The sequence below is a fragment of the Galeopterus variegatus genome, unplaced genomic scaffold (genome assembly GCF_000696425.1).
Source record: "Galeopterus variegatus unplaced genomic scaffold, G_variegatus-3.0.2 Scaffold9896, whole genome shotgun sequence".
NCBI classification, from domain to species: Eukaryota; Metazoa; Chordata; class Mammalia; order Dermoptera; family Cynocephalidae; genus Galeopterus; species Galeopterus variegatus.
In genome coordinates this window covers 25,299-37,250 of record NW_007736007.1, presented here as the reverse complement: position 1 = coordinate 37,250, position 11,952 = coordinate 25,299, and the positions used below count along the sequence as shown (strand labels likewise).

Here is an 11,952-nt window from a genome sequence, read left to right as displayed (position 1 = left end):
GGAACAGCCTTCAACCAATGACTTCAGGGTGTTGGTATATAAAATAACCCAGTTCTTCCTTACTTGTGTGGGATAACTCTGAAATGTGTGTTGTATATGGTTTCTCAGAGTTTTTCCATGGAAATAAGGTCTGGTTGCCACAGTGGAAGCTGAGATAATGAACCATTTATGTTTACTTTCCCTTCCCTGTCTCACTACTCTACTTCCCTAGTGATGTTTCCTTTACCTTTCAAATAAGCTAATTGTTTGCAAATTCTTGTCTCAAGGTCAGCTTCTCAATAAACTAAAACAAAAACAAAAACAAAAAACTACTCTAGTTCTGCCTTAAATGTTCTTTAGTTCTTATATTTAGGAACCTGATATTTACTTAAATCAATTTAAAAAAAATTTTCTTTAGCACCAGATCCTCATTTTCTCCTGCATACTTTGAAGCAGAACAGCAATGGTGACAACAGCAACAAAAGCTCAGGATAAGCAATCCTTATAGCGGTTCTATTTCCAAAATGCTTTAAATAGCTCTGAACTAGTATTCAGTTTAACCTTATTACAATATAAAATTGATTCAGGTAGTGGCCTAGTTTATCTGCTAAATAACCCAGCATGTCTGATAACCACTAAACAATTATGACTCCTTGTTTTCAAGTGTTCAGGGAAATTGTGCTGAAGTGACATCACCACAAGGTTCTTTATTGGGGAAATTTTGAAATCTGAAAGGAGGATCATACTTGCCCTTGGCTTCATTTACTTGGGTGGCCTTCCTCACAAAGGTGATGTGTCCATGACCAGATAGTTATGTCAATGATTACATCAAAAATGATTGCATCTAAGGACTCGGAGCAATATTGTTTTTGCAGGACCTGCTTAAAATATTTCTCTTTACAAGGTTGGATTTTACTTGAGGATATAAAGAATCTGTTCTTTGAACATGGTATTGAGCATTTGAGAATGTCTTTTATTAAGCTAAGTTTTCTCAACTTTACTCTAGCTTGGGTATACCACTGCTAGGAAGGTCTTGAGCAGTTACTTCTCAGTGTGACCCATTTAGATTCACTTGGCATTGCTGGTCTAGCAGGTCCTGTTGACATGAATGACTTGACTGGAGGCTGCAGGAGCCACGTCCCTCCACATATCAGGATCAGGGACGTCTGTATGTTTGCACATAAGAATAACTTTCATTTGCCAAGTTTTACTATCAATATGCCAACAACTATGGCCTGGCCTTTTCAAGATTAGCACTCTGTCCTAGCTCCCGCATGTCCCTAATCATTATTTAATTATAGGCAAATCACTTAACTTCTCTTTCCTTGAATTTTTGACAACTAAGGATACTAGAATACACATATATCACACTTATCTCCAGGACTTTTTTGTGTGGATCCAATAGATCACAGTACCTAAGAAATTGCCTAGTTCAATCTATTCATTTTACAGAGGAGGAAACAGGTGTAGAGAAGTGAAGGGAATTATCTAAGATCATAATATTGGTCAATGGAAGAGCCAGAACAAGCATTCACTTTCTCTATTGCCCAAGACAATGCTCTGGCTTTGTAAAGCAGGTGAAATTATTTTGAAAAGGTCAGATGTTATATAAGAAAAATGGTGAGCAAGTCCAGCTGGAGAGGCCAGGCCTGGAACAATCCAGTCTCTGTGGCTCTTCCCAATACTGCACCTTTTCTAGTTGTGCACTCAGACTATGCCCCAGCGTTCTTCCTTCCAGCCTGGTGGATATGACAGGCAGGGGATATAGTTCAGCTGTTTATGTGGCTCCCATTCCAAGTTCCCAGTTATTAAGATGCTCTCTTATCTGTGGTTAGCAAATATGCTGACACAAGAAGTTACAAATAAGCTAAGATCTTTCCTCCATGGGAACCTCTGATACCTGGTGAATCCAGAATCTTCATTATACCTCCAAACAAAGATTCTGCAACCTGTCTTTAAGGAATCCTTCTAATCAAATTCACACATTTTTGCAACAACTTGGACATCCTGTTAACTAGTGCTTGATGGTCTTTTCATGTTTATAGCAGTTTTCAATTTTAATTTATTTGATGTTCTCCTTTAATGCATAGAAGTAAAATGGAGCTAATAATAGTATCTATTTCATAATGTTGTTGAGAGGATTCCATGACACAATGAAAAGCACAATGGCATAAAGGGTGCAAAAATGTTAGGTTTTGTGACTTTTTAGTGATATTAATATTAGCATTTCATAAGAACTAATCAGGGGTCATCCCTGAATGAAACAACTGAGTTGAATCTCATCTTCTTGCCCCTCCTCACCCCATTCTAATTCAGAGAACTGTAGTGGTTTTGTTGGTTCTGTGACATATATGGGTACGAGTGGTCAGGGCAGAGGAGACATTAGAGGCTGTGAAGTGTGTTGTTCCCACTTTACAGAAGAAGAAGCAGAGGTTTAGGAGGGTGAGTCTCGGGCCACAGTGCAATCTAAATGTTCTTGCACCCAGTTTACTGTGGATTGAATGTCTTCCTCTACTCCAAACTCCCTGAAGCTTTGTGTTCCCAAAGTTCCAGGTACTGGAAACTTGGCCCCCACTGTGACAGTGTTGAGAGGGTGGGAAATCCTATTGTGATGATTGAGCAGTGGGGCCTTGGGGAGATTGACTGGATTGTAAGGGCCATGCCCTAGTTCATGGGCCTGGTTCCGAGGACTTTAAAAGCAGAGCATGTGAGAGTCTCTCTCTCTCTCTGCTCTGCCATTTTCTGCCATGTAAGACACCTGCATTGCTATAAAGCCACCACCAAGAAGACCCTCACCAGATGTGTTCTCTGGGCTTTGTACTTCCCAGCCTCTGAAACTGTATGAAATGAATTTCATTTTCTTACAAATTACCGAGTTCCTTGTATTTTGTTATAAACAACAGAAGCGGACAAGTACACAGTTTAAGGTGCTTTCTGCTCTCTCTGCCAATATTGCTGCAGGAACATGGCATGCAGATCTCAATTTCCTTGGTCCTTTACCTGTGTCCAAGCTCATGGGCGATTGTGAAAGCCAGAGGGAGCCCAGAGTCTTCATTGATGTTACAGCTCCGGTGAGGCTGGCACATTCCCGACAGGTGAGACAGACCCAGGGTCTCGCAGGGGCGATTGACGCCAGCACAGATGTCTTTTCTGCAGGTGGAGAACAGGTGCTTAGGCTCCTGAAGAAACATCTCAAAAAACCTCCTGGAAAAAGACTGGGTGTAAAATCACATTCAATATGGTCTATAAAGGGGCTGGCCCAGTGGTAATCTCAAAAAACCTCCTGGAAAAAGACTGGGTGTAAAATCACATTCAATATGGTCTATAAAGCATGTTTACAATTTTTTTTAAAAGTCCATATGAATGTATGGAGCATTTTAAATTACTAAGATTACTCTGATTTTACTTCCTGCTTATTGAATCTCAATAACAAAAAATGTAGAAAAATGTGGCAAATGCTTTATTTTGAATTGCTTTTGTGCTTGATCTCAGGAGGCCAAATCTTCTCAACAAGAGGAGATTTTATTAAAACTTAAAGTTAATTTGAACCCTTTAATGAGGAAGAAACAATCAGCAGTGACCAGGGTTTTTCAAATATGAAACTTGTTTTTGGTCTTTCTGAAGTCTGTGCTTAAAACTCATCTGAGAACTGTTTCTCAGACATGAAAAAGGCAATTGTTTCCATCAACCATTCCAGAGATCAAATCAATTGTCTATCCAGCCCCAATACACTAACATTGCGTATGGGAGAGGATGTGTGCCCACACAGGCACAGACACACACACAAGACACACAGGCATGCACAGACACAAAAACACACACAAAGACTGACACAACACACTGACTGGGGTAGATCAGGTGCCTCCCAGCCTCACCGAGGCTTAATCCCCACTGTAACTGTTGAGGGTGGGGAATCCTATTATGGTAATTGACAGGTGGGGCCTTGAAGAGGTGATTGGATTGTAGGACCCTGCAGTACTGAACGGATGGTGGTCAGGNACATACAGACCGGTTCCCGCTCACTGGCTGAGCGAGGCGTGGGAGCAACACTGAGGTTTGCGATCCCGTTGCTGGTCCCTGGTCCGGTATGGGGGCAACACTGAGGGTTGCAATCCGTTGCCGGACACAGAAAAAAAGACAAAAAGACAAAAAAAAAAAAAAATATGGTCTATAAAGCATGTTTACAATTTTTTTAAAAAGTCCATATGAATGTATGGAGCATTTTAAATTTACTAAGATTACTCTGATTTTACTTCCTGCTTATTGAATCTCAATAACAAAAAATGTAGAAAAATGTGGCAAATGCTTTATTTTGAATTGGTTTTGTGCTTGATCTCAGGAGGCCAAATCTTCTCAACAAGAGGAGATTTTATTAAAAATTAAAGTTAATTTGAACCTTTTAATGGGGAAGAAACAATCAGCAGTGACCAGGGTTTTTCAAAGATGAAACTTGTTTTTGGTCTTTCTGAAGTCTGTGCTTAAAACTCATCTGAGAACTGTTTCTCAGACATGAAAAAGGCAATTGTTTCCATCAACCCTTCCAGAGATCAAATCAATTATCTATCCAGCCCCAATACACTAACAGCATTGCGTATGGGAGAGGATATGTGCCCACACAGGCACAGACACACACACAAGACACACAGGCATGCACAGACACACAAAAACACACACAAAGACTAACAGACACAACACACTGACTGCTGTAGATCAGGTGCCTCCCAGCCTCACTGAGGCTTAATCCCCACTGTAACTGTTGAGGGTGGGGAATCCTATTATGGTAATTGACAGGCGGGGCCTTGAAGAGGTGATTGGATTGTAGGACCCTGCAGTACTGAACGGATGGTGGTCAGGTGTGTGGTTCTGAGGGCTTTAAAAGGACAGTGTGAAGAGTCTGAATCTCTTTCTCTGCTTCCACCGTCTTGCAATGTGAGACCCCTGAGTCACTATCACTACCACCAAGACTCTCACCAGATGTATTCCCTGGGTTTTGGACTTCCTAGCCTCTGAAACTGTAAGCAATAAATTTTGTTTTCTTATAAATCACCCAGTTCCAGGTATTTTGTTATAAGCAACAGAAATGAACAAATACACTGACACACACACTCCCCTGACACCTTGTATCCTCTTTTCACCAGGAATTCACTATTTCCCTAGAAAAAGAATGGAAAGACTCCTAGGATCTCAGAAAATACTATCACAGCTTTCAAATATGAAAATGTGCTCCCGATAGGGATTCTTTCAGTCACTGACAAGACTTTTGAAAGAGGCATTAATTAGTCATTTGGTTTTCTTCAGTATAAGAACAGCTCTTTGCTGAGTGACTGGCCCAAATGCCAAGGAGGTTCTGAGCTTTAGGTAGTTACAAACCTTCAGCTCATGGTATTTGTGTGGTGTGGGCAAAATTTCTAGCAACAAAGGTCCCCTGCTTTTTGTGTACCTGGCCATAGAAAAGATGTAGGTTTTGAGAACTTGGTGAGTTTTCAGTTCTCCAGGTGGCAATGGCTGGGACAGTCCCAGCACATGCACCAAGACATGAATCCTCATTTTCACCAATGGCAGCAGTTGCTGGGTGGTTCAGTGTTGGAAAGCTAGATCTTACAGCCCAATCATTTAAATAATTTCTGGGTCTATAGGAGGACCAATCAAACACATTCCCACCCCTGTTGCAGAATGTGCTTGTCACTATTTCATTCAGAAAGCCCAGGTCTGCATGGAGCTGTTGGGAAAAGATGAATGGTGCACATTGCTAATCCACTGACTTTCTCATTTTGATATGGCAAGAGGTCAGGTCCATCACCTAATAATGTTATAGAGTGCCTGCTAAGTGTCCAGCACTAAAGAGGAAGAATGGGGATAACAAAAGAATGGTAGCAATACAGTTCTTGCAGGCAAGGAGCTTAAGCTTCCAAAAGGAGATTAGTTCTACCTCCACCATGCATTGGGGCCATAATACAAGAGAAAACATACTAGCTGCACATGTGGAACACACATGGGATGTGTTCCAACCAAACCCACCTTCTACTGAATGCAACTCTACAGAGAACTCTGTTAATGTGGATCTCAGGATTGTCCTTAAGAGGCAAAGCTCAGTCTCATACCTCCCTCCCTCCCTGATCTCACATATTTTTTCAGACCAGCGGTTTCCAAAGGGGGTGGGGGTGGGATGGGTGATTTTGCTCTTCATCCCTTCCTAGGGGACCTTTGGCAACATGGAGATGCTACTGGCATCTCATGGGTAGAGGCCAGAGATCCTGCTAAATATATTATAATGCACAGGACAGCCCCCCACAACAAAGAATTATCCAGTCCAAAATGTCAGTAGTGCTGAGGTTGAGAAATCCTTCTTTAGAACTTGAAATGCTTTCCACTGTCTAGGAGCTGTAGAGGTTCATCACATTTTTTATGGAATCAGACTCCTCCCTGTTCTAAGGAAGAAAAATGGTCATAATAAGAAAAAAAGGAGAGCAAATCCTTCATATTCCTAATGGATAATAGTTAAGAGTATGTATGTTGGGGTCAAACTACCTGAAATTAAGTTCCAGCTATTCCCATTAAAAACAATGAGATTTTGGACAAGAACATAACCAAACCTGTTCCCCAATCTATAAAATACGAATTACTACTAGTAGTCAACTACCAGTGTTATCGAGGGGATTAAATGTAACAGTGATTGTTCTAATAGACATAGCACAGTGCCTGGCCCATATCAAACACTCCGCAAATGTCAGCTATCATTAATTCACTCATTTTTTCATGTGAGAATGAGAGGAACATCTAGTCAACTACCAGTGTTATCGAGGGGATTAAATGTAACAGTGATTGTTCTAATAGACATAGCATAGTGCCTGGCCCATATCAAACACTCCGCAAATGTCAGCTATCATTAATTCACTCATTTTTTCATGTGAGAATGAGAGGAACATCTACTTCTGCTCTCAGGGAAAGGAGAGACTTCCTGAGACCCAGCTGCCAAGTGGCCCACACTGCTCCCTGACTCCAGGATTCTTTCCTGTAGAAGTGTCCTGCCTGGACTGAAGTCTTCACTTGGCCTCTTGCTTAGTTCCTCAGTGTCCCCAGGCTGCCTTCTGGCTCCCCACATCCGTTGTGTTTACCTTTAACACCCACACCAACCTATTCCCCAGGGGAGCTACTGACCCACCCAGAATGTCAGATCCTAATGAACCTACTGTTAAAGGCTTATGTCAAAGACTTCCCTTGGAATATATTTGCATTTAACCAGGTTTTAATAATTTCACTCAAAAGAGTGATTCTGATGGTTGGAGTTTCAGATCAGGATAAGGCAGACATTTGGATAAGTTGTGAGCTCGTTATCATCCCTTGTAGACATTCTGTGCAATGGGATGATCTTGCCAAAGGGACAGGAGACAGGGCAAAGTGTTCAGGGGCAGCCTTCCTCCACAGGGGCAACATCCGAGGGCCTTCCAGTGCATGAGGCTCTTTGTGGCCGAAGGGCCTCTAGTATACACCTTTGGATTTTCTCGATGATCTGTATAGGGTGCTCAATGAGAACTTACTTCCCCACACTCAAAAGTTAGCCTTTCTTTTGCCTAAATTAAAATAGTGCCTGGTATGTCAGGTGCTCATTAAGTATTTATTGAATTAGATGGAGGTTCAGGCTGAACATTTAGCAGACACTGCCTCTAAACAGAACAATTACTACACTTATGGCAGGGATTTTGCATTCAGTAGTTCAGAGGACCCGAGGCAGACTATAGACTGTGACAAAAGGATTGATTATCTAGAGATGGTTGCATGTTTCTAAATTAGAGAAGACTTAAAAATAAAATAAAGGATTGGAAATCCCACTTGTTGAGTTACAGGAGTCTTTAATGAGGATCTGCAAACAAGTTTCCTGATTCTTTATACAGCTGCATGAAGAAGTCTGTTTTAAAGAAGATATCATCTTTAGGATAGGAAAGAGGTCTGCATTTTGTCAACAGATGCAGTTTATTAACAAGGAGAACTTTGTCATATTAGCAAGTTTGCTAACCTACCCCCTCTCCTGGTATGGAAGTCAGGAGTGAATTAGATCACAGATGCTGATTTTACAAATGACCAAAAGCAGCAGAGTAGTGAGAATTTCATAAGTTTAAATACCTGGCAAGCCTTTCACCTGCCAGCCCTCCCTGTCTTGCTGCCCCTGGATTTCACAGAGTCTCTGGAGTACCTGGTGAGAAGGACGGCCACATCATGATGGATAGGGTTGAGGTCACTCTTGGGATTGATGCTCTTCTGCCACTTGCAGAAGCTCGACAGTGTCTTCTCTGCATGGTGAACTATTTTCAATCCTTGCTGGAGAAAGGAGAGAAAGAGATTGGCATGGGTGAGCTCACTGAGGTCAGGCCCATTACATTAGGTATTTGTCCCCAGAAGCATCCAGGTGAGTTGAGCTCAGGGTGGGTACATCAGACATTGGGCAGGAATTTGGCAACTTACCCCTCTGGACTAACCCTCTATTCTAGACACTTTCACTCTCATGACTTCCACTAAAAGAACCTGAAGGAGATAACTCCAGGACAGAAATGATCACTGGGACAAGCAGCCTTTGAAGAAAAATTTAAAATATATTAGGAAAGAGCAATAGCTGTTTGAAGTTTTATTTCTAGTGCTCTTTGCATCCTAAGCCAACACAATTCCGAAGAGACATTTTTATTTCTAATGCAAAATGAATAAATTTTGAACAAAAAGCTTCTCCTCATGAGGCATTCTGCAAGGCTGGGGTTGCCATGGATGTTTTCTTATCTATCATTTTCATTTGATTTGACACCTGTGGGGGAAGGGCAGAGGGTAATGTAATCTCTCCAGGCTTCTGACTAGTTAGGATAATGAGGCATCTGACAACAGTTAGGATGTTGTAGTAGATGCCCCAACCTGCAGTTTCTAGGGCTTTTGAGGCCTAACCCAGCCCTTGAATCATCCATCTGGCCCATAGCTATTACTGGGAATGAGAGGGATGAATTGTTCCAAATTATCTGGGTAAGCACCTGTCAAATGGGGGAGAAGGAAAAAGAGATTATCAGATCTAGAGGGACTTCAATTTAATCTGAATTTTGAAAGAAGAAATTCCTTCCCTTTGCTTCATTTCTTTGTGACCTCCACAGAGTGGTCCTCTGGCATAGGGTGGATTCTACAAAAAAGATGACTACCTCCACTGACCCACTCTTATCTGAGTCTACTACTCTGGGCTTGGCCTAAGAACTTCAGGACAGTCTCTGCATCAAATTATAAGCTTGCTTCTCTACCATTCTGCATTTTGCTGAGGTTTCCATCTAAGTCAAACAAGGCCTGAGAGGTTTCAGTTGCCTATGAGAGGCAGGGTTCTTCATTCATGCTAACTAACTACCATAGACCACTTTTCTTTCATGAAAACACAGAAAGGGAGCTCACCAAGCATCAAAACTCACTGAACTCTTAGCATAATGAATTTAAATATACAGACTTCAATATTTAATAATCCTTATTAATACATCATCCAGCAGAATGATGTACGGTGGAGGACGGGGGAGAGTTCTAGGGGATAAGCTGCATGGAGGAGTCAGCCTCTGACTTAACTAGTCAAGCTGTAGTTAGACTAGCAACTCTCCCTGGATAGGAACAAACCGTAACCCCACTCCTCATAAAGGACTGGCCAGGTGGCATGCATCACGAATGGAAAGGGAAGAGAAAGGAAGGGAAAGAAAGAAAAGAAGGAAAGAAAAGAGACAGTGAAAAAGGAAGGAAGGAAAATGAAGGGAGGAAGGAAAAACATATTTTTTGATCATTTACTATGTGTCAGATACTTTCACATATATTATCTCATTTAATTTAATTGCATCTACTCAGCATTCATAAAGAAAAAAATCATTTTTATTTTATAGTAAGAGGAAATTCAACCTCAGAGAAGTAAAGAACTAGCTCAAGATTACTCAGCTCAGACACTGAATCAAAGAATATGAGCACAAAGTTTCCTAGATGAAGCCTGTGGTTATAATTGGTCCCCAGCATCACTAGAGAGAAAGGCAGATTATCAAATAAAACAGCAACTATGATCAGATATCTTTTAGGTCTGTTTTTTAACCCTACATTTCTTTGCTTTGTTTTGGGGGGTCTCTGAGAGAACACTCATTAATTAAAATGTAACATTACCATTTACAGTTGTTCCAAGATAAGTGAAATACTTAGGTTTAAGTCTAATGAAACATGTACAGTGTCTGTATCCTGAAAATTACAAAATGCTGATGAAAGAAATCAAAGACGTAAATAAATGGAGAGACATACTGTGTTCATGGATTTGAAGATTCAACATGGCGAAGATGTCCATTCTCCCAAAAATTCTCTGTAGCCTTACTGTGATTTCTATCAAAAGCTCAGCAAGGTCTTTTGTAGACATACATAAGTGCATTCTAAAATTTCTTAAATTATTGTTATTTTTTATTGTTCATGTTGATGGGGTATAGTTTCAATGCATTCATATATTGGCATTCTAAAATTTATATGAAAAGGCACAGGCCTTACATTAGTTAAAAAACTTCTGAAAAAATAAAAATATAGTGGGATGAATCCCTCTACCTGATATTAAGGCTTACTATATAGCTGCAATAACCAAGACAGTGTGATAGAGATGTAGGGATAGACAGATCAATGGAACAGACAGAGAACCCAAACATTGACCCACCCAAACATGCTCAACTGATTTTTGACAAAAGTAAAAAAGCAACTCACTGAAGGAAAGATGGCCTTTTCAATAAATCATGCTGGATAGCAAAAGAACAAATAACCTGATTGAAAAATGTGCAAAGGATCTGAATAGACAATTCTCAAAAGAAGATATACAAATGGCCAACAGGTATATGAAAAATTGCTTGACATCACCAATTATCAGGGAAGTGCAAATTAAAACCACAGTGAGATGCCACTTCATAACTGTTACAATGGCTGTAATAAAAAAGGCAAAAGATAACAAGTGTTGGTGAGGATGTGGAGAAAAAAGAACACTTGCACAATGTTGGTGGGAATGTACATTAACACAGCAATTATGGATAACAGCATGGGCATTCCTCAAAAAATTAAAAATAGAATTACCATATGTTCCAGCAATACCACTACTAGGTATATATTCAAAAGATACGAAATCGGTATATTGAAGAGATATCTGCACTCCCTTTTTATTGCAGCTTTGTTCACAATAGCTGAGATAGGGAATCAACTCAAGTGTCCATATGAATGAATGAAGAAAATGTGGTATATACAAGGGTACTCCAAAAAGTTCATAAAAAGATTCTTATCAACATTTAATTCTATTTTTCCATGAACTTTTTGAAGTACCCTCGTATGTACAGTGGAATACTATTTGGCCTTTAAAAAGAAGGAAATCCTGTCATTTGTGGCAACATGGATGAACCTGGAGGACACCATGTTAAGTGAAATGTCAGACACAGAAAGACAAATACATGATTTCGCTTATATGTAGAACCTAAAAAAGTAGAACTCAGAAGCAAAGAATAGGAGTCGGGTGGAGGGGTTGGAAAGATGATCAAAGGATTCAAAATTTCAGTTTAAATGAGAGGAATAAGTTATAGAGATCTGTGGTACAACATGGTGACTGTAGTTAATAGCAATGTACTGTATACTTAAAAATTGATGAGTAGATTTTAAGTGTTCTTCAATTATCAGGGAAGTGCAAATTAAAACCACAGTGAGATGCCACTTCATAACTGTTACAATGTAATAAAAAAGGCAAAAGATAACAAGTGTTGGTGAGGATGTGGAGAAAAAAGAACACTTGCACAATGTTGGTGGGAATGTACATTAACACAGCAATTATGGATAACAGCATGGGCATTCCTCAAAAAATTAAAAATAGAATTACCATATGTTCCAGCAATACCACTACTAGGTATATATTCAAAAGATACGAAATCGGTATATTGAAGAGATATCTGCACTCCCTTTTTATTGCAGCTTTGTTCA

At 40.2% G+C, this 11,952-nt stretch overlaps 1 protein-coding gene across 1 annotated transcript in view; it reads right to left on the bottom strand.

Annotated features, from left to right (window-relative positions):
- Window positions 1-11,952, bottom strand: part of LOC103609648 (A disintegrin and metalloproteinase with thrombospondin motifs 12) — a gene marked incomplete at both ends in the record, with an annotated part of 79,125 nt that overhangs the window by 51,961 nt on the left and 15,212 nt on the right. Inside the window, 2 exons of the mRNA XM_008593949.1 lie at window positions 2,980-3,129; window positions 8,171-8,295. Coding sequence (XP_008592171.1) covers window positions 2,980-3,129; window positions 8,171-8,295 — 275 coding nt within the window. The remainder of the gene's footprint in view (window positions 1-2,979; window positions 3,130-8,170; window positions 8,296-11,952) is intronic.